Here is a 24,396-nt window from a genome sequence, read left to right as displayed (position 1 = left end):
TAATGCGTTGGCCGATAGGAATGAATCGGCACGCACGATGATTAATTACGAATCTTGAGCGGTTGCAACATCCTCAATTGGAACGTGCTGCAATGACAGGCGCCACGCTCGGCGTAGATCGGCGCCGCCGCCGGGTTGGGTTGATAACGAACAACGACCGACCGGACGGCTTGAACCGCAGCGCACCAGCCATCGCCAGCTGCGAACGTGGCTGCATAAATGCCGCGCCCGCGTGCGCATGGGCGATATGGCCCGCTGATAACGTCGTACCCCTGATTTGGCTCTTCCAAGGCAAGGACGTCACATGAATCAGTATCACGACTCAGAAATTGAAATATAAAAGGACCCCACCCCTCCATGTTTCCCATCATCAGTTGGCCTGTATTGCAATATCTTTTCCTCTTTCTTCTTTACTTTTTTAGTAGCTTTGGAAATTTGATATTTTGCTGTTGGTTTACATTTTTTTTTCTGTGAAAAGGGTGTATCATTTGTATCTTATTTTTGCTGTTCTTTTATTTGAACCATCATGGCTACTTCAACCGCCTCGTCAGCTTTGCCGGATTTGACAGTTGTGTTGTCACAAATCTTGTCCAGCGTGCAGTCGATCCAGAATGATTATAAGGAGTTGTCTAATAAAGTAAGCCGAAAAACGAATATCCAACGTATGAGCTGTACCACAAGACTGTAATGCGAGCGTGCATGTTTGGCACGTCCCCGTCCGCTACTGGCGTTTAGTCGTTCAGTGCGTTCAGTGCGTTCAGTGCGTTCAGTGCGTTCAGTCGTTCAGTTCGTTCAGTTCGTTCAGTTCGTTCAGTTCGTTCAGTTCGTTCAGTTCGTTCAGTTTGTTCAGTTCGTTGAATTACGATTGCTAATGTTAGTTTAGGTCGATGTGTCTAATTCATCAATCACTGATGCTTTGAAAGATTTGGAATCAAGAGTCAACTCTGTTCAGGCTGTCAACAATCTTGGGGCACCGTTACTCAGTCCCGTTCCTGTTATTGCCGCATCAGCCGAAACACAGCCGAGCCCTCCAAGTTCGCCTGATTTAGACGGAAACAAAGGTTCTGACAAAAAAAAGCTTACTGTCTCGTAAGTGCTATTATATTTATTTTATATTTACGGACTTAATATGTTGACATTTGCAGTGAGAAATGGGGCAAGAGAATTATTTTAACTACTTATCCTGGCCAATCTGGAATTGATCCCATCCCGGTTAACTGGGGAGCTGCTGATCCCCACTTTCGTGGACCAATCGTGGTTTCTCGTGCTCTTTCTACTGTGAGGCGTCGAAATGGTAAGTTCTTGGTTACATTTCTTTTTTTAATGCATCAATATTAACAATTATTAGGTATCGGTGCTCATTCGGGATCGTATGGCATTTACCATGCACTCGCTGTTGCCATTGATGAGCTTGATCTAAACCATAAGCCAAACTTTACCAACACTGAACCACCTGTCGCGATTGGACCTTATCCACAATGGGGAGACTCAGAAAAAATTGTGTCTATGGATCCGTTCGGTCATTTGGCACCTTGGTTGTTTAAGGACTACATCAATGATAGTGGAATCGAAATTAGGCCAACAATCGCCGTAACAAAGGCTCACATGAACCTTCTCGAGATTGAGCAGGAAGTCAAGGCCGGAAGAATGAAGGTCGATGGCAAGATTGTTTTAAATGAACGTGGTGATCTTGCAGTTACTAAGGTAGCGGTTGAACCTGTTTGGTATTTGCCTGGCGTGGCCAAGCGATTTGGCATTGATGAAGGCACGCTTCGTCGTGCCCTTTTCGAAGATACCGGTGGTTCATACCCTGAGTTGATCACTAGGACCGATATTAAGATTTTCTTGCCGCCCATTGGTGGCATGACTGCTTATATTTTTGGCGATCCAGCTAAGACAGCGGATGAAAATTCCAGACTGGCATTACGAGTGCATGATGAGTGCAATGGCAGTGACGTGTTTGGGTCCGACATTTGCACCTGCCGGCCATATCTTTTGTTTGGCATTGCGGAAGCAGTGAAAGAGGCGCAAAACGGTGGCAGCGGTGTTGTGATTTATTTCCGCAAAGAAGGTCGCGCCCTTGGAGAAGTTACCAAGTACCTTGTTTACAACGCTCGCAAGCGGATGGGTGACAGCGCTGCTGAATATTTCACTCGTACAGAGAACATTGCCGGTGTTAAGGACATGCGGTTCCAGGCATTGATGCCAGATATTTTGCATTTCTTGGGTATTAAAAAAATTGATCGCATGTTATCGATGTCAAACATGAAGCACGATGCCATTGTTTCGCAAGGCATTCCAATTTTGGAGCGCGTGCCAATTCCGGAAGAAATGATCCCGGACGATTCTCGAGTAGAGATTGATGCCAAGATTCATGCTGGATATTTTACGTCTGGCAAAGTGATGACTATGGAAGAACTTTCTGCAGTGAAGGGTCGTCAATGGGATGATGTTGACCATTAAACCGGTTTCTTTTGTTTTTTGCTTTTTGCTTTTTGTCTATATTAATTTTTTTCAGTTTTGATATTTGTCTTACTGGAGTACTGAACTTTGTAGGGGACAGGCTATACATAATGCATCCATCCATTCGTGTTTACATGTGTATTGGTTAGAATCGGGCGCTCATCAGTTCAGTTCGGGTTGGTTCTTTTTTTAGTTTAATAATGAAATTACTCTATACTCTGTATATACAAGTACTTTACGTATTCCGTAGACGCCCCCACTTCACACATGCAAATGCTAACTCACACGTGGACTTTTCGGGCATCGTTTGCAAGAAGCGGCTGTGTCATTTGCATTTACTGTGACAAGGATGATGCTTGATGAAGGAGGATTTGAAATGGCCGCATAATATAAGTAATTGCTTGACATAAGCCATTATGTAATTTGAGCGAATGTTCCAGCACGTCTCCGGCGTACGTACAGGCACGGGCCCGGCAGTGCAAGGGGGCGGCGGCTGGCTGCTTTCTCTCGCTCTCTATTTTTATTCCGGTCTTTTCCCCCCCTTCGATCTAATCCTCGAATTCATTCTCAATCCAATTCATCATCTTTTTTTTTTTTACGTTTGTAACATATCACAATGGAAGGTACGAAATTTTTATTGTTTGGTTATTTTAGAACAGTACGGCACCGATTACGACGTCAATTGAATAACTGGTTGCTGGTTGTGTGGTGGTGGTCTTATCTATGTCGAGAAGAGTGCCAGTATTTTTGATGACGTGGAACCAATCGCTTTATTTTGTCAATCAGATTTCAATGTTCTATTTTAATGGATTTTTTTTTTTTTTCTATTTACTAATTTAGAATTTTTTTAGACGAAGTTGCGGCGGTACGTAATCTTTCTCTGTATGCGGTCGTTGGCCGGCCGGTCAGCGGCACCAACGCGCTCAAAGAGTGGGCCCGCGTTGGTGCTGGTTTGTCGACCACCACAGTCATAAAATTATTTATTTTCAGACTTGGTGGAATGTTTGATTTACATTAGCTAACACTTTTTTTTTAGCTTGTTATCGACAATGGTTCGGGAATGTGCAAGGTACGTTCTGAGTAGTCTTGGATTATTCATGAAGCCTATCCATTCTGCCTTCAATTGCTAATACTTTTTTTTTTAACTAGGCTGGTTTCGCTGGTGACGATGCCCCAAGAGCTGTTTTCCCATCAATTGTCGGTCGCCCCCGTCATCAAGGTATGTTGGCTATCAAGAGTTTTTTTTTCAGTCATGGTTGCTGACATGGCTATCCGTCAGGCATCATGGTCGGTATGGGCCAGAAGGACTCATATGTTGGTGATGAGGCCCAGTCAAAGAGAGGTATTCTTACCCTGAGATATCCTATCGAGCACGGTATCGTTACCAACTGGGACGATATGGAGAAGATCTGGCATCACACTTTCTACAATGAGCTCCGAGTTGCCCCAGAGGAGCACCCAGTTCTCTTGACTGAGGCTCCCATTAACCCCAAGTCTAACCGAGAGAAGATGACTCAGATCGTTTTCGAGACTTTCAATGCTCCAGCTTTCTACGTGTCTATCCAGGCCGTGCTTTCCCTTTACGCCTCTGGTCGTACCACCGGTATCGTTCTCGATTCTGGTGATGGTGTTACCCACGTTGTCCCCATCTACGAGGGTTTCACTCTGCCTCATGCCATTCTCCGTGTTGACATGGCTGGCCGTGATCTCACTGACTACCTGATGAAGATCCTGACCGAGCGAGGATACGCTTTCAGCACCACTGCCGAGCGTGAGATTGTCCGTGATATCAAGGAGAAGCTGTGTTATGTTGCTCTTGACTTTGAGCAAGAACTTCAGACTGCTGCTCAGTCTTCAAGCTTGGAGAAGTCGTATGAGCTTCCTGATGGAAACATCATCACCATCGGTAACGAGCGCTTCCGTACTCCTGAGGCTCTTTTCCACCCATCTGTTCTCGGTCTCGAGGCTGCTGGTATTCACGAGACCACCTTCAACTCCATCATGAAGTGTGATGTTGATGTTCGCAAGGATCTTTATGGTAACATCGTCATGTCTGGTGGTACCACCATGTACCCTGGTATTGCTGACAGAATGCAAAAGGAGATTACTGCTCTTGCTCCTTCTTCCATGAAGGTTAAGATCATTGCTCCTCCTGAGCGTAAATACTCTGTCTGGATCGGTGGTTCCATTCTTGCTTCACTCTCAACCTTCCAACAGATGTGGATCTCTAAGCAGGAATACGATGAATCTGGACCATCCATTGTTCATCGTAAGTGCTTCTAAATAATAGAATTTGCTATTATTTTATGAACCCAGATTTGAAAAGCAACCAGAAAAAAATTGAAAAAAGAAAATCAATCAGAAAATAATTATTATTATTATTTTTTTTTGTTTGAATGTTGGAAATTTGTTTTCAAAGTTGCAAAGTATGGATCCTGTTTTTATTATGAAGAGTTGATTTACGAATAAATTGTTTGTTTCAATATATATATTATTAGTATTATTATTTTTTTTTCATTTTTACTTCAAAAGAAAGTTATGTTTCGGAATTGCAACCATACATTCCACACAATTATGAAATGTACAACACTTTCTTGTGTTTATGCTTTCTTAAACATTAGAGTCATTATAAAAATTAATATATTGCCAGATATACAATGTTGTAAATATTGTTCATTGCCACGATATGGTCAAATATGTAGTGGGAAGTGAGCCAACATTCGCACTCGCCATCTCGGAAGCCAAAAAAAAAAAAGCGTGACGTCGAGATATAATTGCTGCTTTGCTTATTTACGTGCGTTTTTTGTACTACGAATTCATCACATATCGCCTTCTAAACCAAAGAGCCGATTAATAACAAAATGGTAAAGAAAGAATGAAAAAAAAAACCAATATATCTTAAATCATTATAAGTAAACTAACAAATAATAATTTTTTTTTTTTTAAACAGGGCAAAAGAAAGAAATCAACCAGGAAGTTGGGAACAAAACGCAAGGCCGAACCATTGCCAACAGTTTTTTCATGCCTGTACTGTAATCATGAAAAATCAGTAATCTGTCGTCTTGATAAAAAATTAAAAATTGGATTTTTAAATTGCAAGATTTGTGGACAAAATTTTCAAACTTCGATAAATGGTTGTTTTTTTGTTTTTTTTATTTAATTTTTGACTCTTGACGAGGCTTTAGACTAACGGGAGGTTTTTTTTTTTTTTTTTTTTTTTTAGCTTTAACGTTACCGGTAGATATATTTTCGGAATGGATTGATGCGGTTGATGGAGAAGACGGGGATAACAAGGATAAGCAAAAATTTGAACCCGCAGACGATGCAAGTGATTCTGGCAATGAAGCAAGAGATGATGAACCTAATAGACGATCAGATGATGATGATGATGATGATGACGATGACGATGATCTTGGATTAGATGATTAGTTATGGTTCATCTTCATTAAATATGAAGCTAAAGGATGGTTTTTTTATGTACTGGGATTGGTAGGGTTCTTGTATATTAGTCAATTTGGAAACAGTATTTTTTTATACATGACGGAGTGGTTTGCAATTTATTTTTTAGGACATGTCTTCATGTCTTAATGCTCATCAGCCCATTTGCAATACCAATCCAAACACTCAGGATTTGCCACGCTGGCACCAATTTTAACTTTATTTTTAGACACGATCGCCTTAATAATCGTTTCAGTTTTTTTGCCATTAGCAGTATACGGCAATTCAGGTGCTTGATCAATAATGGCCGGCACATGTCGTGCTGACAGGTCTTGCCTAATTTTAAATTTCACGTTGGCTGCCAATTCATCATCAAGTTTGATGCCGGCTTGCAATTTTAAAAACAACACGACGATTTCGTCAAAATTGTGTTTGGGTCGTTGCATGCCCACTGCCAAGCCGTCTTCAATCACGTCAGCGAATTCTTTGGCCAGGACGTTGTAAATCTCACTGGAACCGAACCTCACGCCGGCAGGTTTTAACACGCCGTCGGATCTGCCGAGCATGATTAATCCGTTAGTTTTGACTGACAGGCGAACGAAATCACCATGGTGCCATAGTCCGGGGAAAGTTTCAAAATAACTGGCCTTGTATTTAACTGAATCAGTATCGTTCCAAAATTTAACCGGCATGCAAGGGAATGGCTTGACGCAAACAAGGTCACCAGGTTCTCCGGTTTGTTCAATATTTTGGCCATCATGATCAAATATTTGGACGGCCATACCGAGACCCTTGACTTGAACTTCACCCTTGAATACCGGCACAAGGTATGAGGGCGCACCAAACAGGGAAAGAATATCAGTGCCGCCGGTGATGCTGCCAAGAAGCACGGATCCAAACGTTTTGTAAACATATTCAAAAGTTGAAGGACTAAGAACCGAGCCGGTTGAAGTGATTACCGAGAGCTTTGCAAGCTTGTAATAATCCCTTGGTTTAAAATTTTTTTGTTCCAATACTGAAAGATATTTGGCAGACGTGCCAAAATATTTCACCCTATAATGCATTCAGTATTATTAAAATGCAAAAATCCATGCCAAATGGGTTTAAAAATTATATGCATACTCCAAGTCATCAATAATTTGAAACAGTGACTTGTCTCCGATAGGTTGGAATGGCGATCCATCATATAAAACCAAGGTCGCACCTGAGGCCAGGCCAGATATTTGCCATTGCCCTAAAAGAAAGAAGGGAAAAGTTTAGTTATTAAAATCAAGTGTTAAAAATGTATTGTCATGAACCTCTTACACATCATCCATGAGCAAGTAGTATATTGAAAAAATATTTCTCCAGGTTTCATGTCCATATGAATTAAATGTTCCTTTTTATGCTGAATTAATGAGCCCTGTATGGGAGTAAAATTTAGCTTGCAAGTTTCAAATTTCCAAACAAAAAAAAAGAAAAATAAAAAAATAGCTACATACTCCTTGGCCATGCACAATGCATTTTGGCTTGCCTGTTGTTCCAGAAGAATAAACAATGAACAATGGATAATCAAATTCTAATTGTTCAAAAACCAATGGCTTGGACTGGTCCGCATTTTGAATAAAATCATCAAGTCGTAATGACAAGCCATTCACCGGCTTAACCGATTCAACATCAATCGCATAATCACTCGAAGTTTTGTTAATAATTAAGTACTTGATGCTTGGCAATTCTTTCACGATTTGTGAAACTTTTGGTATGTTATCAAGTACTTTTTGATTATAAATGGAAGCATTATCAGCAATTATTAGGACCGGTTCAATCTGGGATAACCGTTCAACCACGGAAAGTACTCCAATCTCAGATGACGTTGAAGACCATATGCCACCAAGGGCCGATGTAGCCAAAAGTGCTACGAGCGTGCTAACGTTGTTGCCAACGTAGCCAGCGATTCGATCACCCCTTTTCACTCCCACGTTCCGCATTGCATTGGTTAACTTGCGCACCCTTTCACGCAGGTCCTTCCATGAAACAGGTTGTCTTGACAACTCGGTAACCGAAATCACGGCGGTTGAGTTTTCATTGATTTTTGATAGTGGGAAAAGCAAATTTTGAGCATATGACAATCTTGCACCGGTGAAAAATTGCGGGCGAGGGAAGATCGGTGCTGATTCGTCCACGACCTTGTGAAATTCAATTTTTTTTTTTAGTTTTTTAGAAATTTAATTTAACAATTGATAATGGTTTTTTTTTTAAACAATACCTTCGTATATGGTTTGCTTGAAACAACGTGAGTGAAACTCCAAACTTCGGCCCAAAAATCTGCAATATTTGTTACAGACCAATTGAAAAGGTCATGATACGTTTCTTAAGCCACAAATTTTTTGTTAGAAAGAAATTGAAGTATAGTAATTCATGTGCTCTTTTTTTTTTTTTTTCAAGTTCGTACTTAATTGCAAGTCATATTTTTGATTTATCAATTGCAGAAAGGCCCATGCCTGAGTCGTTTCCGGATGAGCATACCTCCACAACTCTTTCGGCTGATTGGCCAACTCATTATCTTCCGTGATCATTGCTTACACGGAATCTGAAAACAAAAAAAAAACCTCCCTTTTTTATTAAATTTAAAAAGATATCAGCAGAATGAATTCCGTTCAATTTATTCTTAGCTGGACTTTCCCCCGCTTATCGTCGAGCCGCACAATGACGGGGAACCCCTGATGGAGAATCTCGAGCAAACGAACTCGTAACGACGAACGAACTGAACATGCCTTGCCGTTGCAATTGCAATTACACAGTATATGGCTTGCACACAATACTTCAAGAACTTCATGTATAAAATCGTTTATCAGCAAAGAAATAAGTTCCATACCTATTGAAAACACTTTGGAAGTGCTTTAGATATCATATCATACAAATTTCGAAACTAATTACTCTGTTTTTCTTTGGTTTGTCATGGCAAATTCATATTTTTTTGTTCATAAGTTGTGACTAACTTGATTCACGGGTAAGATGAGCAAAAGGCGAACATTCAGATGTGCTCGAATTCTAAATACTGAACAACATGTATACAAGTTAAATACACTTAATATGTACAATCTTGGCCTTGTTGCTAATAATGAATCATAACTGTAGCACATAAGGGGACGTCATTTAGATATTCCGTTGCACAATAGCTTGTTCATCAACGTAACATTAAAAGCCGTCACACTTTTCTTTCTTTTTTTTATGGCCGACCTATAAACAGATTGCCTAACCAGTCAAGTGATTCACCATATCCTAACCTGACTAACAAGTTGCAAAATATCTAAGAACAATCCACGAGCCTGCATGGTCAAAATTTCATTATCCGTTCGTGGTCCCAAATATGGCAATCCGACCACGACCAACCGTCGCTCGTCCGGATTTTGCCTGCCGATTAATGCTGCGATTTGTGCCGCATAGATGTGACCTTCAACGTCGTCATGGGAGGCACCCAAAATCGGAGTGGGAGTAATATGACTGGGAGCTAAAAGTGAGAAATCATCGTCTTCGCCAGTGGAATCGGTATTAAATGCGTATTGTTGAACAGGGGAACCTGTTAATGGGATGTAATACTTTTTTCACATTGTTATTGAATTTAGCACAATTATTTTTTATTAAAAAAATAACATAAAAAAAAAGCCGCGTACCATTTTGCCTAAAGATCCATTTTTGGATATTAATATCATTATCTTGTCTGAAAATCCATATGATATCACGTCTAACCGGTCCATGCCATATTCTGCTGCAACTTGCAAGCTCTTGATTGGTGATACTTCATCAGTCTTTGGTGGATCTGAACCCTCATTAAGTTGACTCATCTATGCCGAGTAATTTCTTGTAAGCTTTGTTTGTATACGCATTCAATAATCCAATCTTTGGTTTATTCAATGTCATCTGAATAGCAAAAATACCAATTTGAAGTGGCGGTGCAAATGTGTGGCGGTGCATGTGGCTGGCTGTACTGGCAACGCGTTATTTAGTTTTTGTTTTGGTCTGTTTATATTAGCTCCTTTTTATTGAAATTCATCAGCACATGCGCTTACATTTCTCTCCGTACAACTAACCACGTTCTTGATCATGAAATCTTGCACATCTAGCATTATTTAGTTTGATTTTAAAGCTTTCTTTTTTTTTTCTTTGTTTTTTGGGCTTTGCATTCGGAAGCTACGGTAATAGCGGTTAGAGTGTCATGATAAGTTGTAGAGACGTGTTGTAAAAACAAACGATTATTGCATTCAGCAGGTAAGAATTTAGATCAAAATATTTTAAAAAGCTTGATTAATATTTTTGTATTGTTTTTGGGTGATTGTGAAGGTTGCAGCGTATAGAAATGAATAGGACCCCGCTTCGTCATCCGGCAAACAATCTGGACAAGGAAATAGAAATATGGGATGACGATGTCGAAATCGAATTTGCAGGGCACGATCTTTTCCACAAACTCTCTCAGGTGGAAGATCGAGACGATGTGTCATCGTCTTTCATGTCATCACGAAATTCAACAAAGCGAACTTTGTTATCTCAATTTGATCATGACGAGAATGACGATGATGGGGGTTTGTATCCAGCAGCGGAGGACGATGCGTTTGTCCACCAAGTTAGTAAGACGAGCTCTGCCAATTTGAACTCTTCATTAGAGTGGAATAATGGCGGCACGATTAAACATTTAGGTACATTGAAGGCAAATTCAAAACCAGGTATAGATTCATGGGATGACGAACTAGATTTTGCTGATCAGGGAAAGCATTACAAAGATTTGGACATTTTGACCCTCAAGCCAAGTTCAAAAAAAAATAGAGATGCAAGACTGGTCGTGTCTGACATTATTGGTGGCAATTTGTTTACGGCGCCAACGCCGAGTTCAAACCTTGCCGGTACGCTCAAGGGTAAACCTGCCATGGTTGACCCAATTGAAGATTTCGAACTTGATTTTGACTTGCCCGAAGACTTGTCAACCATAAACTTGCGAGCCGGATCTGGAATAATAAGAACGCCATTACAACTAGCTGAAAGCGATAATGAAGGATGGGGTGATGAAAGCACGAGTAGTCGGTTTACTAGCTCAAGAAGAGATCCTTTGTCTAGCCGAAACTCGCTTATTTCTTCGTTCTCTCCTGCATCAAGTTCAGTAACATACGAAAGTGAAGATGACGGATTATATGGATTGCAATTTCCTGATGGTCCAATGGATTGGCAAAAACATCTTGACAGAATATTAAATAATTCTTCACCGCCTGATCATTCACAGGAAGATGCTCTCCTATCAGCCAAGGATGATTTTTTGGAAGGATTGGAAATTGGTGATGATGACATTTTTCATACTGCCAGGCGAACCATTAATCGGAATATTAAGCAGAAGACTACTTTTAATAATCCAACTCCGCAAAAGAAACCTTCGATTGCAAGCATTTTTCCACAAAAGCCTGCATCGGCGGCTGCTCAGAAGCCAACTCGAATTCCTCGACCGATCCAGCCTTCCGCTTCATTCCAACAACTTCCAACTATTCAATCTACGCCAAAGCATGATCAAGTCAACGGACTTGCTCAAGTCGGGACACCCAATAACGTGGCACGTCGGCTTTCACATAAATCTTCCATGATTTCGGTTAAATCTTCGGCGAAAGATTCAGCCGCTAGGTCGTTACTGTCCAAAAAATCGATGCCATCACTTCGTACTTCGGATTCGACTTTTTATAATGGCAACAACAACAATAATAACGACAATAAGAGCAACATATCCACACCTCCGATACCATCAATACCAAGTTGGCTGGCCCAGACTCAGACTCAAACACAGACTGGCTCGAATACTTCGTCTTTGCCGCGATCGTTATCAACTCGAAATCTTAAACGCGTTGTTTCGAAAAGTAGCCTAATACCACCACCGTTGCCACCACCAGCCTCTACGGAACCTCTTGCTAGGCCGAAAGACTTGAATCAATCAAACCATATCTTGTCAAAGTTTTCAAGAAAATCGTTAACATCTTTTATTGATGAACAAACTACTTCAACGCCTGTCAGGTACAAGTCACCATCAAAGTCAGATTTATTAAGAGATGCGCCATCAACAAAGACGTTGTTAAAACCTGTCAAGCGGAGGTTGTTTGGTGATGGCACCGAATTGGATAATTTTGAGGACTTGCCAATCAATTCAACTGTTGAACCTGAATTTATAAGAAAATCAGGCAGAAATATTGGCATGTTTGCAGAAAAATTATCATCCAATTCAGCACAGAAGGAAAAATTATCATTGGCAAGTCAAAATGGCCGATTGCCGTTGCAATCATCCAGGACCACGAGTTTAAAAGAGAAAAATTCTCAACAGGGCAAGTCTCGAAAAAAGGTTCAACAGCGTCCGCATTTGATCAAGCCACTAGGTGACGTTGCTAATATTTCAAAATGTAAGTGCAAATTTTTTGTAGCTTATCTTTGTTTGTGCAACATACTAATTAGTAATTTTGCAGCCGAAAAAGGCATGAGGTATAACCCAAAGACTTTTAAATGGGAAGGCAATGAGAATATTATTACAGAATTTGATAATATCATGTTGACACCACCCCGACCTGCTCTTATTTCTAACATCACCTCAAACAAAGGCGTTCAAGTTGTTGGTGGCATGGTGTTTGATCCAGTTAGAATGTGTTGGTTCAAGGCTCATGAAGATGGATCAACTACGGATGAGGACGATCCTTTTGAAGGAGTTGATGATTTGGTTGAAGACGTTGCGAAGTTAAACATGTCAACCCCAAAGGTATATCAATCTGGGTTCACTGTTAATTCTGGGCCGTCATCAAGCAGTACCAGCCGCAGAAGGACTGCGGAAAGTTTTGGAGAGTTTGTGGTTGGTGAAGAATTTGACGTTGGTCCTGAATTTAGACGACGGCAAAGGGATGAAGAAGAAAGATGGAAGCGCAAGGTTGAAGGATGGATGGCACCACCACCGCCACCATCTCGAAGGGATAACGGCATGCATAATCGGGAGTATCTTTATGAAATTAAGAGTCTTATTAAGAAAATAAGTCAAAGATAAATGGTTTAACGGTTTTTTTCAAAAAAAAAGCAAACTTTGTTGTCATATGTAAACAATGTTAAATGCTTACCAATAGTTTTGACTTTTTGATAATAATGAAAATGAAAATTTATGAATATTAAAAAAATTTGTTTATAATAATAATTACGTTTGGTTACGTATTATAATTGCATAAAACTTGTAATGTAATGAAATTTTGTATGTACAATGTTGATTGAATACACAAACAAACGACTCACACGATGTTTTGAAAAACAAGTAAAAAAGAAACCATTAACTCCAGGCCCCCCCCCCCCCCAAAAAAAAAATATAACGGGTAACAACCAAATTAAGGTAAAAGCTTTTTTTCTTACTGCAAGCAATAATAGCAAACAATGTATAAACAACAAGTACCATCAAGTTGCAAAAATGCCAAGAAAAATAAATATTTAACCCCAGAGATGCATGTCATGCAGAAAGATATAAGCTTATAGTAGAACAGAAAAGAAACAAAAAAAAAAAAAGATATGACAGTAAAACAGAACCGCGGAAGGTATGTGTCAGGCATTTCAAAACAAACAGATAGCGAGCATGTCAGCTTTCTGTCCCAAAAAAAAAAAAAAAAAAAATAGAAAGAACAGTCCGTATTTAAAATAACGAAGCCGGGCCAATATTAATGAAAGGTTCTAAAGTTGCCAACTTATCAGATTTTACATTGCCATGCCTTTTATAAAAAAACGTGTTGATGGCAATAAAATCATCCAGATCGGTTAAGACTTCAAGATCTGGAAGAATTGGTGGTATCTCGAGTTCATCACGTTCAGAAAAAATATTATCAGGAACGTCATTAGCATAATCAAACGAAGAAGGATAAGGTGAACAAGTTGCTGGATCAGAAAATTCTGGTGCGGATGTAAATAATTTGGATGACGAAATCAATGCCTGTTTTTGTTTTTTGATCTTGGGCCTTCTGTGAACAGCCATTGGCTCGACCGTCCTTCTTGATTTGCGCTTTCGGACAGGTTCTCCGTCACTTGTTGAAAGCTTTAATTTATTTTCAACCACAACTGTATTTTCAGCCTCTTCGAGATCTGCCTCATTACCTGCGTCAACATTTTCAATATCGTCTTGATTATTTTCATCCCATGTTAACAGGCCAGATTGCTCAGATTCTGCTGCTTTTTTCGCATAAACTGCGTCACTGGCAATCTTGTCGATGTTTATAACCATTTTGCATAATACAATGTTACTCCGAAGTTTAAACTTAAGCGGCACGCATTCAAACGCTGCATGCTTGCCCTTGCGAATGCTTTGCGCGTCATCGTCGTTGCTAAAGGCAAATTCAGGATGCGTGGCTTCAGTGATGCAATTAGGATTGCAAGTTGGACACATTTTGATAAATTGAGAAATCATATTTTTGGGAACTCTTGAATACCATTGCCGTAACTGTAACAAGTTAAATGTCAGCATCAAAAAAGTTTACACTCAAGTTATTGTTGTTATATTTTATCACCTGGCTTAATGTTTTGTCTCTACCGCCATGTTCAGCTCGGACGTGACAAACCGATAAAATCGTATACAAATCTTCACGAATTGCAATCGGTTTTCCCTTGTGCATTATTTTCAAGTTGCCCTCTGCATCACGAAACAACTCAAAATTCCTCTTGGCCCAAAACCTAAATTGAGCCGATTTGGTAAACGGACCATGAACTTGTTTTAATGTTGAAATAATATTTTGATACATGCTTCTGGTTACAAGTGACTTGTCCTTTTTAACTGCTGAAAGTGTTTCAACGTAGGCGTTGACAAGATAATTGCATTGGTCGTAAGTGGGCAAGCCATAATAACCTATAAATTTTTTATCCGACGCAAAATATAGTGCATCAAGTCGTTCAGTATTAATCTTGTCTTCATTGTCATTGTCCTCCTTTTTCAATAAACCATCTGGGTATTCTTCATCTTTGCTAAAATCATGCTGCACGGCATTTTCAGAATTATTAAATGGTATCAAGGGCTTCCAATTTGTTGTTTGCATTGGTGACGGAGAAAATGAGACTAATTCTTGCCTTTCCAGCGAGTTTAACGAAGTAGTTAACGCGTAGTGCAGTCTCATTGACTCCATACAAAAGCTTTCGTTAAAGTCATCGTCATATCCAGTGTTAACATCATTGTGTTGTCCACGAAATTCATGTGATGAACTCTGTAGGTGACATAATAAAGGCGCAATGTTAGCATCTGATAGCAAATTAGACATGTTTTTTTTTTCTTTCTTATTTTGATGTTGTTGTATTCAGGATAATAAGCACTATTGCGGTGGTGGGATGAAGTCAAAGAATGGCACGCGCCCCAGGTTGAATATTTACATCCCAACTGGGGCAAACGAAAATATACAATTTTTATGACGTCATAACGTTACTCTAGATTACTAACTAGTTAACTGGTTCGATACCATTTATCTGCACTTCTATTCCAGTGTATTAAAATAAAAAAACATTTACAATCAATGTGAAAAATGACAATAATATGAGCACTATGTAGCGATAACTGTAAAATTTACATCATGATAATCACGGAATGCTTGACAGCATGCGGCACGCTATGCAACAGCAATGGATCTCTTTTTAATGCTTGTTGAACACGCATGTGCAACCTGTAATGGCTCATAACAAAAATAAATATTGCATTTCATGTTAATATTTTATAGATAAATTCTCATACACTTTTTTCTATATGTTACTTATGGAGTAATTCCGCAGCAAAAAAATTTATGCGCATAAATTAGTTATCAAGGCGAAGACGGAAATGATGAATATTCAAATCTCAAATATGATACAAAGAATAAAATAAAGTCTAATTTTTCGTCGTCCCTGAAAAATGATTATTGGGGCAATTCAAACTTCTTTCCTCTCAATACCCTGGCAAAAAAAGAGGTTAATATTAAACCAGTTGTAGGTGAACACTAACTTACTTGTTATAGTAAATATAAAAAAAATCTGAATAAAGAACGGTTTGTATAAGGCCGGCGACAATGGCAATTGGGTCGACGAAGCCCTCCGCAAGCCAACGATAGATCCAATTCGGAATATACAAAGCACGATAAGCACCAAGTGCAAAAAGATAATGGGTTGTAAGAGACTCTGCTTCACCTGTGCGCTGCAACATGAAAAGCTGTGGCAGAATGGCAACAGATTCTAACCAGATCGAGAAGGACCAAAGAATCTATACACCAAAAAGGAAAAAAAAAATCAAGTCAGAAATGATTCAACAATTAACCAAAAAAAAAAAAGAAAAACCTCATACCTCAGCAATAGTATATTTATATGTAAAAATAAGCGACATGAAAAACGATCCAGATAGAAGGTATTCAATCTTGAATGTGTCAATATTTGGATCATGAGTTGGCTTAAATTTTACTTTCATAAGGTATAAGATTGACAATGAAGAACCAATAAAAAACAACTTCATGATAGTATTGTAAAATGATGAGTAGCCCCAAAGCAAATCTGTTATTTGGCCATTAGCGTCTCAATCTTGGTTAACAAATGTTGCATAAATGGTATCACTCATACCTAGGTAACGGGTAACGTATACGACAGCATACAGTGCTTGACTCTTAAACGACAGACCCGCACAGGAGCGAGATTCTCGCATCTTGTGCAGCAGTATGAAAATACTGAGTAAATGCGAAAGATCGCCTAAAATCGAACACGGTCAGATCAAATTGGCAGAACGGATCAAAAACAAAATGATTGTTGCTTGGGGAGTAATAAAAAAATGTTGACATACCAAAAAACCTAAAGATATTCATATCTTTTATTTTTTGTAAAAATCTATTCCACCGTAATCACAGATTAATTTGTGCTAATTGCCTGCAAAGAAACGTGTGAGAATCCATGAACTGGCGAGTTGGTCAATTTCAGGAGACAACAACATTATGCCTCATGCTTACCCTCCAAGCGGGTTTTGTTCTGTGCATTATAGCGGGTATTATACCGCATTAAACTATGCATTTATTCCCTATTCATTAACACGTTTATGACGCTACCCCCTGGTTTTTCCAACGACGGCCGTCTTTCTTTTCAACAGGTTTGAATCATTCAAACGATCCAAAGACACCGACAGAGAGTTACGGGTTTGGATCGAAAGTATATCTCAAGTAGAACATTTAATTAGATAAAAATGGCGTCAGAAGAACAAGCTCTAACTATTGCTGAAGCTCCTGCAAACGTTGAGCCCCAAGCTTCTGCAACCGAAGAGCCTCAAGCTCCTGCACAGGGCAACAAAAGAAGAAGAGGTATGTCAATTGGCAGTTTATTATTCTTTTTTTATGATTTTAACTAACAAATTGGTTTAGATGATGATCGTAGGCAAGATAAACGTCCAAGGCATCAAGGATCCCATCCAAGTGGGTTCTCTCGCTTGAGAAAGCTTCTCACTGGTCTTGGTGAGCCGGTATGTCGAATCTGAATCGAAATTGAATGATTTTATCCTAACAGTAATAGTCACGATTTAATATTGTTGATTCCTTAGGTCACGTTCCTAAAGTTCTTGTTGAAGAAACTCAGGAGACTGATTTACTTCAGCAAATTCTTCCTCTTGTTGTTAACATGTATGTTCAAGTTTACGTGAAGGATTTAAATTTTTTTTTTGTTTTAACTCAGCATAGTGCATATGAACAACCCCACAAAATTTTCCCTTTATCGGCCGTTCTCATTGTAGCTAATAAATTGGAGCCAAACGTTGGAGAACAATTTTTAAAGTTTTTATCAGAAAGGGCTCAAGAAGCATTAGACAATGGGAAGTGGCCGGAGCTGAAATTACTTTTAAGATTTTTGTTGGCGTTGAAGCCAATTGTTGAAAATTTTATTGTTTTGTCAGATTTTTTGGATTCATTATTAGTAAGAGCGGTAGAACTTCAGAAAAATTCAACAGATCGAAATACAACAGCAGAAAAAATATACCAGTTTATTTTGCTGAACATTACTTACTTGGTTGTTTTGGATCAGTCTGATGAATCAAAACAGATTGCCAAGACTTTATTCGACAAGTCAAAGGAGTTCACATATACTGCAATCAAAGCTGAAGAATTGTTGAGTCCATTTGTTGATGATCAAGCCGCATACAAGACTCAAGATGTAAGTGGTTATTGTTGCTGTCAGTGTTTTTTTTATTGTTTCTAATTTCAAAATTAGTCTATAGAGCTACTTCAGACTCAATTAAAAAACTTGGAAGAACAAGACTGGAATCTTGCGATAGTCATTGATCATTCATCAAGGTTACCAGCTGATGCTAAGAAACATGACATCCAAACATTTAAAATCCCAGATGAATTGCTCGACAAATCAAAATCACATGTTCCAGAAATATTTTTAAAGTTTTATTTAAATCAACAAGTTGAGACCACGCCTGCAATTGATCGAATTGAATCTACCATATTTCGAGATTTATTGCAGGATTTGCTTGATAATCTTGAATTCAACAGAAAGGAAGTGGGAAGACAACTTATCTTTTTTGACAACTTTTTGAGACAGGGTTTGTTTGCTCCTAGGGAAACATCACTTGAAAAGCTCAGTCAGTTTCCTGAGGGCACGTCTACATGGAAGCCCGAAGATGTCGCATTGGAAGCTGTTTTGGCTAACTTGTTCAGGCTACCCAAACCTTTGACAAGTCCAGCGTACTATCATGGTATTCTTATTGAAGCATGCATCCTTGCGCCTCATGCTATTGCACCAGTTTTTGGTCGCGCGGTTCGATTTTTGTATTCACAACTTGAACATTTGGATGTCGAAGTTATTTATCGATATACTGATTGGTTTTCTCACCATGTCAGTAATTTTGGATATACTTGGAAATGGAAAGAATGGATTGATGATTTGTCTTTTAATGACCTTCATCCCAAAAAAGTTTTCATTCAAGAATTGATTACTAAAGAGTTAAGGCTGAGTTTCCCACAGAGAGTCAAAGAAACTTTACCCGATGAATTTTTGTATCTGGTTCCAGAAGTAGAGGAAGTTCCACCATTCAAATTTGCTGAAAATGGTATGTTTTCTTTTTTTTAAAAAAAAAATTTCCTTGCTGTTTATTATTACATTTTGATATTAATTTTTTTTTTTTTTTTTCAGATGAGCCATATGCGGAGCAAAGCAGGGTTTTACTTCAGAAAGTACGAGAAAGGGCAGAGCCTGAAGAATTCACCGAAATATTTGCTGAGATTGAGGCTAAGAGTAAAGAACTTGGCAAGGAAGATTCAAGCTCTGTTGCTCGAGACATTTATGTCACAGCTCTTGTACATTTAGGTTCAAGATCGCTTTCGCACGTGGAAACGTGGATCGATAGAAGTTTGCCGTTGTTGAGCAAGGTGGCATCAGAAACTGAGACCAGTCAACGACAAGTTATATCTAGCGTGTTAAAATATTGGACGGACCAAATCGGGACCGGAGTTCAGGTTATCAAAAAATTATTAAACCGGCAAGTTATCACGCCGTCGAGTGTGGTTGAATGGATCTTGCTCGACGCCGGAGTCAACGTGTTAAGCAAGGGGTATGCTTGGGAATTGTTAGGATTCGCAATCGACCGTGCCAAGTTTAACGTTAAGGACGCACAATCCAATGCAGAAAAAAACGGTGAAAATGTTGTGCATGACTTGAAAGATGGCGTGAGCAAGATATTTACAACGATCGTGAAAGAATTATCTAAATCAATCGATGGTGAGGGCAAGAATGAGGAAACATTGAGATGGCAGAAATGGTGGAAAGATGGATTTTTGAGATCAGTCCTTCGAAAATATTATGAAGACTATAAGCATCTTCAAGAACAGCTTAAAAATTTAGGCTTGACGGATACGTTTATCTTGAGCTGCATTGAACAAACTTCGGAATTATAAGTCTGCATGTAAACTTTGTTCAATTTATTTCCTGCTTAGTATGGACATACAATTAAAATGCTATCCATTTCTTTAAAACTATTTTTTACAATAACCCAACCATTAATTAAATTACAATCCAACACCTTCCGGCACAACATTCTTTAACGAATGCGTGCTAATCTTGACGTATTCAAATGAACATCTATTTCCACTTTCTGAGTCTTGTCATTAAGTCTTTCTATTCGTTGATTTTGGGATTCTAATTCGGTATTAATTGATTTGGCCATCGAATTAAGCCGAGCCGATGCTGCTCCGATATCATCCAACGTGGCATCGATATCACGTTCGACTTCAAAATCTTCATCATCAGGTTCAAATTGAAACTTGGAAGTCTGTGCCAGCGATTGCTTTTGCTTTTGCATTTGTTCCCGATATCGCAGTTCGGTTTCGGTTAATTGGCGCCGGCGTTCACCGGGCGCGTTACCCATGGCCTGCATGATTCGTTGTTGCGAATTATATTGGGTTTGGCGATCTGATTCACGTATCAATTGTTGATTATGAAATGATTGCTTGATTTTTTGTTCCTGTTCTTGAATCCTGCGCCGGCTGTTGAACGGGTTGGAAACGTGAATGGCAAACATTGATCGGTTGAGCGAATGCAACTCCTTCGCATAATCTTCTCCAAGCTTCGTCTGGTTTTCGGTTACCGCGATCGAGCCTTCAGAGTTTGCGATTTGGTCGGATTGCTCGCCCAACATTTGCAACGTGCGCAAGCCAGATGCTTCAGCTTGTTCGGCGTATCGTCGGGCATTTTGAGCCGTAGTTAACGATTCCTTTTTAACGTACCTCATTTGATCCTTTATGGCGTTAATTTCTGTTTCGTCTTCTTCTTGAACCTGATCTTGGTATCCGCCATATAATGATGCTGATGATCCTGACTGACCTTGCGAACCATCACCGTAAGAGTGTCCGGACTGGAAATGGTCACCATACGAATTCGCGCCCGAATATCCTTCTCGTTGTCTCCTTTCCTCTTCAGTTTCCATAATTGATGGATCATAATCGGATGACGCCTCCGGAAGTTGAGCTCGAGCAGGCACTTGAGGCTTAAACTTGGTCCTGCCTTTGAAAAGCTCACTTCTGCCACTGGATTCATCATCAACATATGGTGGCGCGTTAGAAGACTGCGTGGCGTATGAATTTGTGGCCACCAAAGTCGCACTGCTGTCATTCACACTCGATCGTGAGTATGGAGAAGGGTTTGAAGTCGTGCTTGGCGCGTAAGGGTTTGATTGGTTGACAGATAAATAAGGATTATTGTTGCTGTTGTTGTCGTTGACCGCTGGCTGGCCTCTGTTGCCACCGTACACATCAGCCTGAGACTGGCTTGCGTACGGATTTGTTGGAAATGCTGACGACGACAACGAAGACGATGACGATGATGAATTTGTGATTGCCGCAGCCGGCAAACTGTTGTACTGACTAGTGCCCACCGCATACGGGTTTGCAGTGTTGCGCGCCGGTGCTTGGTACGTCATGTACGGATTGCCATTATCGTTCACCCGGGCCGACTTTTCCTCTTCTTCGTCCTTCGTGCGAGATTTTGATTTTCCTAAAAATCTTTTCATCGTTAAGCCCTGATGTGTTCGACGTTGCAAGCCGGCAAATCAATGTTGATGATGAGTTACTACAAGGACTTCGTTGGTGAACTAAAATTAAAACAGTGAGCGCAAAGGGGGCGCAGGCAAATTCAATTTTCCCAACGCCACAGCTGTGGCGTAAACAACTTTGCCTACAAACAACTTGTAGCTATAGTTACGTATTTATATTATCAAGTCATTTGCTAACAAATTTATGCAACATGCAATTCACGTGGCTCGCAAAATCCGTTCATGATTGCGAACCATGGCGGAAGCAATATTTTCAACCATCACCTTCCTGGCATTCATGGTCATCGGCACCGGAGTGTCAACCGGACCTTCGCCGAGCGCTCTCATTAACCGGACGGCGCCGGCGTCGTCATTTTCATCGTACTCGTCGTCGCCATCCGCATCCAGATCCGGCATGTACAATCGGCCGGATTCAGACCCGGATGGCGACCATGCGCTTGTGGACGTGTCAAACGTGGTGCCCGAAATTAAACTGTCAGGTGATGAAAGTAACGAAGACATTGGTGATCTTTCCATCTCAGGTTCAGCGTATGTCTTGGTGGTTCGTGAAGGAAGCGTTTCCGTGCTGTTAAGCGCATCGTAAAGCTTGATTCGCCCGGACTCCCAATCCTTAAATAACAATTTCAAGTCCGATCCAATGTTGTTGTATTGCCTTACAATGCTTTCCGATACCGCCTGTCTGGATGACTCCGGAGTCTCAAACGATAGACCTAGCCCGGTACTCGATCGTTTTAAAAACAAGTCAACGTTGCTCACGCCAGAATTGGCCTTAACAGGTGTGCTAGATTGAGAGTTAACAATCCTGGCATCTTGTCTTTCCAACCGAACGGAATCTTCACGAATTACAACAATCTTGGCCTCCAAGTTTCTTAACGCAGCCGATAGGCTATTTAACGACTGCACATGTGGCTTCCATTTGCCTTGATCCCGATAAGGTGAGATCGATCTTCTCTTTGGCCGGTTTGTAATTTCTTCTTCGACCTCTTTAAACTGAGATTCCATGTTTTGTTCCTTGGTATAAAATTCAATCAGTTCAGTGACGTCTTCTTGCATCAATGAATGGCTCAAGTCATCCGCAAGCTTCTTCATTACGTCTGATAACGAATGAAGCTCTTGCACCACAGATTTCCAGCTAGCGAAGTCGTTACTACCACCAGTCGCTGATGTCGCTAACAAGCAGCAAAGAAATTTTCGCCTCACGTGGTGCAACTTGCGAAACTGCCGTTTTAAAAATAATATTGACACCTCTTGTTGTTCAGCATCACGATCACCATCCTCAGATTGTTCTTCCACCCGACCATGATCCTCACCCGGCTTTCCTTCTTCATATTTGTCATCTTGCAACACCACGTCCTCTATCCGATCCAGGTCATAAATGTCAAAATATTTTTCCAAGTCAGATTGATCGCACGACTTTGACAGAACATTAAAAGATCGTTTGTACAAGGACAGGCTCAAATCCAGCAATGACAAAATCTGTGCTCGCAGTCTGGTACATTTCCGTGCCCTGTTTACTGATTGCTCTCGGTTAAATTTTGAAGGTGTTGACAAGTGCTTGTATCGAATGCCTGATAAGACATATCCGCATGCAATAAATTCAATTTCTTGAACAATGCCAATTGTTCTTGAAATATTGATATCGAACGCTTGGTTGCAACTGATGAAGTGAGACACGCGGCCTAACGCAGTCTTGCGAATTTCTCGCAATTTTTTCCGCCACTATAAATTGTTAGTCAACGCGTTAATAGATAGTGACCAATAAGCAATAACTTACGCTGTGCGCATAAAAAAACAGTAACAAAGCTGCTGTTAGTACCAATCCGATCAGCATTTTGCATCTTGTATTGCCCTCTGATGACTTGTTGCTGTCACCCGAGCGTAAAAGCCACGACAGAAGTACTGCAACCACAATAATACATCCACCACTACCAACCCAAAATTTTGTTGGCTCACTGTATCTGAAATTACGCTTGTGATGTTTTTTGAACGGATCGGCTGCAGTAGTACTTTCATACCCGGCATCATTGTTCTCATTTGATTTGCCATACGCCAGTACTGATATGTTCTCATCAAGAAGTTGTGAGGTCACAATTATATATCTAAATCGTTCAAGAAAATCTGTGTTTTCACGGTGACCCAATTTTCTCTTCAGCGGGGCCTTGCTCAAAAAGTTAGCAAATCATCATTTCAAAAAAAACGCAAAAGATAAGCTTACCGAAAACAAAAAGTCAAATCGTAATTTCCTTATTGAATACTTATCACCAAGCCTTAAAGGTTTTAGTTTACGTTGCTGGTCATTGCTGGTAATGGCTGTGTTTGAATCTGCGTGTTGCTTGCTTCTGACCCGCCTTGAAAACGCGCTTCTGGCCTGAGCAGATCTAGCTGATGGAGCAAACTGTATCGTGCTGGTAACACTCTCATTACCAGAATCTGGTGCGTCTGAATTATCTGCGTATGTTTCTACATGATCACCGGCTGCTGTAACATGGATACGAGATCAATAATTTCGTATTTATTTGAAGAATAGACCCAAACAATCAATCAAAAAGAAAAACTTACATTTTAAATACTCCCCCAGAGGAGAATCCTCGTAAACAACATGGTCTGCAGGCATAACGCCTGCTTGAACAACAAAAAACAAAACCTGTAAAGTCTGACTTTTTATTTACGTTTACACAATATCCTTAATTTAATATCTGGGGTGCAGTGGTGGTTGGAAGTTGCCGGTGATATTTACTTCATTGATTGCGTTGGTCAACAAGCTCTAAGCAAATGGTTAGGGTTCGCCGTGCACGTGATGCTTAGCTCATCTCATTGAGGCTGCGGGAAAGGGTTTTTGAAGGTACTTAAAAAGGATTTGGTCCAACCTTGCAAGGCACATCAAATTTAAAATACATTGATTAACAAATCCCTGTATTTTTTTTTTAATTGGGGCGAGAAATTTGAAT

At 40.0% G+C, this 24,396-nt stretch overlaps 11 protein-coding genes across 11 annotated transcripts; 5 read left to right on the top strand and 6 right to left on the bottom strand.

Moving 5' to 3' along the window:
- Positions 1-1,143: 1,143 nt before the first annotated feature.
- V1514DRAFT_275615 (GTP cyclohydrolase N terminal-domain-containing protein) lies at positions 1,144-2,463 on the top strand (the record flags this gene model as incomplete). Its single annotated transcript, XM_066924901.1, has 2 exons — positions 1,144-1,294; positions 1,349-2,463. Coding segments are annotated over 2 exons (1,266 nt in total), but the record flags the coding sequence as incomplete, so codon positions are not given.
- Positions 2,464-2,923: 460 nt separating this feature from the next.
- On the top strand, positions 2,924-4,953 carry V1514DRAFT_325269 (actin). Its single transcript, XM_066926577.1, has 5 exons — positions 2,924-3,086; positions 3,315-3,328; positions 3,500-3,532; positions 3,613-3,682; positions 3,743-4,953. The coding sequence occupies exons 1-5, from the start codon at positions 3,080-3,082 to the stop codon at positions 4,744-4,746; spliced, it is 1,128 nt and encodes a 375-aa protein (XP_066785625.1). The 5' UTR covers positions 2,924-3,079; the 3' UTR covers positions 4,747-4,953.
- Positions 4,954-5,410: 457 nt separating this feature from the next.
- Positions 5,411-5,892, top strand: V1514DRAFT_275598 (transcription elongation factor Elf1 like-domain-containing protein; the record flags this gene model as incomplete). Its single annotated transcript, XM_066924898.1, has 2 exons — positions 5,411-5,597; positions 5,687-5,892. Coding segments are annotated over 2 exons (393 nt in total), but the record flags the coding sequence as incomplete, so codon positions are not given.
- A 155-nt stretch (positions 5,893-6,047) lies between these two features.
- Positions 6,048-8,456, bottom strand: V1514DRAFT_275834 (uncharacterized protein; the record flags this gene model as incomplete). Its single annotated transcript, XM_066924909.1, has 6 exons — positions 6,048-6,954; positions 7,024-7,135; positions 7,207-7,303; positions 7,383-8,066; positions 8,147-8,250; positions 8,333-8,456. 6 exons carry the CDS (start codon positions 8,454-8,456, stop codon positions 6,048-6,050), a joined length of 2,028 nt encoding a protein of 675 aa, XP_066785623.1.
- A 696-nt stretch (positions 8,457-9,152) lies between these two features.
- V1514DRAFT_340784 (uncharacterized protein) lies at positions 9,153-9,725 on the bottom strand (the record flags this gene model as incomplete). Its single annotated transcript, XM_066929038.1, has 2 exons — positions 9,153-9,479; positions 9,555-9,725. The coding sequence occupies 2 exons, from the start codon at positions 9,723-9,725 to the stop codon at positions 9,153-9,155; spliced, it is 498 nt and encodes a 165-aa protein (XP_066785622.1).
- A 199-nt stretch (positions 9,726-9,924) lies between these two features.
- On the top strand, positions 9,925-13,056 carry V1514DRAFT_289093 (uncharacterized protein). The gene is made up of 3 exons (XM_066925271.1): positions 9,925-10,149; positions 10,222-12,305; positions 12,369-13,056. The coding sequence occupies exons 2-3, from the start codon at positions 10,238-10,240 to the stop codon at positions 12,932-12,934; spliced, it is 2,634 nt and encodes an 877-aa protein (XP_066785621.1). The 5' UTR covers positions 9,925-10,149; positions 10,222-10,237; the 3' UTR covers positions 12,935-13,056.
- A 174-nt stretch (positions 13,057-13,230) lies between these two features.
- V1514DRAFT_325261 (uncharacterized protein) lies at positions 13,231-15,232 on the bottom strand. The gene is made up of 2 exons (XM_066926576.1): positions 14,427-15,232; positions 13,231-14,359 (listed from the first exon to the last, which is right to left on the bottom strand). The coding sequence occupies exons 1-2, from the start codon at positions 15,165-15,167 to the stop codon at positions 13,562-13,564; spliced, it is 1,539 nt and encodes a 512-aa protein (XP_066785620.1). The 5' UTR covers positions 15,168-15,232; the 3' UTR covers positions 13,231-13,561.
- A 559-nt stretch (positions 15,233-15,791) lies between these two features.
- Positions 15,792-16,564, bottom strand: V1514DRAFT_340781 (ER lumen protein retaining receptor-domain-containing protein; the record flags this gene model as incomplete). Its single annotated transcript, XM_066929037.1, has 4 exons — positions 15,792-15,828; positions 15,882-16,132; positions 16,214-16,416; positions 16,483-16,564. The coding sequence occupies 4 exons, from the start codon at positions 16,562-16,564 to the stop codon at positions 15,792-15,794; spliced, it is 573 nt and encodes a 190-aa protein (XP_066785619.1).
- Positions 16,565-17,008: 444 nt separating this feature from the next.
- On the top strand, positions 17,009-19,929 carry V1514DRAFT_325257 (MIF4G like-domain-containing protein). The gene is made up of 6 exons (XM_066926575.1): positions 17,009-17,207; positions 17,268-17,365; positions 17,416-17,522; positions 17,580-18,048; positions 18,106-18,952; positions 19,036-19,929. The coding sequence occupies exons 1-6, from the start codon at positions 17,093-17,095 to the stop codon at positions 19,794-19,796; spliced, it is 2,397 nt and encodes a 798-aa protein (XP_066785618.1). The 5' UTR covers positions 17,009-17,092; the 3' UTR covers positions 19,797-19,929.
- Positions 19,777-21,556, bottom strand: V1514DRAFT_325256 (uncharacterized protein). Its single transcript, XM_066926574.1, has one exon. The coding sequence runs from the start codon at positions 21,404-21,406 to the stop codon at positions 19,940-19,942; it is 1,467 nt and encodes a 488-aa protein (XP_066785617.1). The 5' UTR covers positions 21,407-21,556; the 3' UTR covers positions 19,777-19,939.
- On the bottom strand, positions 21,557-24,186 carry V1514DRAFT_325254 (Mysoin-binding motif of peroxisomes-domain-containing protein). Its single transcript, XM_066926573.1, has 4 exons — positions 24,008-24,186; positions 23,664-23,926; positions 23,223-23,606; positions 21,557-23,167 (listed from the first exon to the last, which is right to left on the bottom strand). Exons 1-4 carry the CDS (start codon positions 24,060-24,062, stop codon positions 21,647-21,649), a joined length of 2,223 nt encoding a protein of 740 aa, XP_066785616.1. The 5' UTR covers positions 24,063-24,186; the 3' UTR covers positions 21,557-21,646.
- Between the last annotated feature and the right edge of the window lie 210 nt (positions 24,187-24,396).

This window comes from Lipomyces japonicus (genome assembly GCF_038497905.1).
Source record: "Lipomyces japonicus strain CBS 7319 unplaced genomic scaffold V1514scaffold_4, whole genome shotgun sequence".
In the NCBI taxonomy this organism is placed as follows: Eukaryota; Fungi; Ascomycota; class Lipomycetes; order Lipomycetales; family Lipomycetaceae; genus Lipomyces; species Lipomyces japonicus.
This window is presented reverse-complemented; position numbering and strand designations above follow the sequence as displayed.

Bases quoted from the DNA above. Each gene is read 5' to 3' on its own strand.
- V1514DRAFT_325269 (XM_066926577.1), top strand. The intron at 3,533-3,612 runs GTACGTTCTGAG...TTTTTTAACTAG, and splicing joins ATGGTTCGGGAATGTGCAAG to GCTGGTTTCGCTGGTGACGA. The intron at 3,683-3,742 runs GTATGTTGGCTA...GCTATCCGTCAG, and splicing joins CGGTCGCCCCCGTCATCAAG to GCATCATGGTCGGTATGGGC.
- V1514DRAFT_289093 (XM_066925271.1), top strand. From the start codon at position 10,238: ATGAATAGGACCCCGCTTCGTCATCCGGCAAACAATCTGGACAAGGAA. The intron at 12,306-12,368 runs GTAAGTGCAAAT...GTAATTTTGCAG, and splicing joins CGTTGCTAATATTTCAAAAT to CCGAAAAAGGCATGAGGTAT.
- V1514DRAFT_325261 (XM_066926576.1), bottom strand. From the start codon at position 15,167: ATGTCTAATTTGCTATCAGATGCTAACATTGCGCCTTTATTATGTCAC. The intron at 14,360-14,426 runs GTGATAAAATAT...AACTTGTTACAG, and splicing joins GAGACAAAACATTAAGCCAG to TTACGGCAATGGTATTCAAG.
- V1514DRAFT_325257 (XM_066926575.1), top strand. From the start codon at position 17,093: ATGGCGTCAGAAGAACAAGCTCTAACTATTGCTGAAGCTCCTGCAAAC. The intron at 17,523-17,579 runs GTATGTTCAAGT...AACTCAGCATAG, and splicing joins CTTCCTCTTGTTGTTAACAT to TGCATATGAACAACCCCACA. The intron at 18,953-19,035 runs GTATGTTTTCTT...TTTTTTTTTCAG, and splicing joins ATTCAAATTTGCTGAAAATG to ATGAGCCATATGCGGAGCAA.
- V1514DRAFT_325256 (XM_066926574.1), bottom strand. From the start codon at position 21,406: ATGAAAAGATTTTTAGGAAAATCAAAATCTCGCACGAAGGACGAAGAA.
- V1514DRAFT_325254 (XM_066926573.1), bottom strand. From the start codon at position 24,062: ATGCCTGCAGACCATGTTGTTTACGAGGATTCTCCTCTGGGGGAGTAT. The intron at 23,607-23,663 runs GTAAGCTTATCT...TTTTTGAGCAAG, and splicing joins GATTTGACTTTTTGTTTTCG to GCCCCGCTGAAGAGAAAATT. The intron at 23,168-23,222 runs GTAAGTTATTGC...AACAATTTATAG, and splicing joins TGTTTTTTTATGCGCACAGC to TGGCGGAAAAAATTGCGAGA.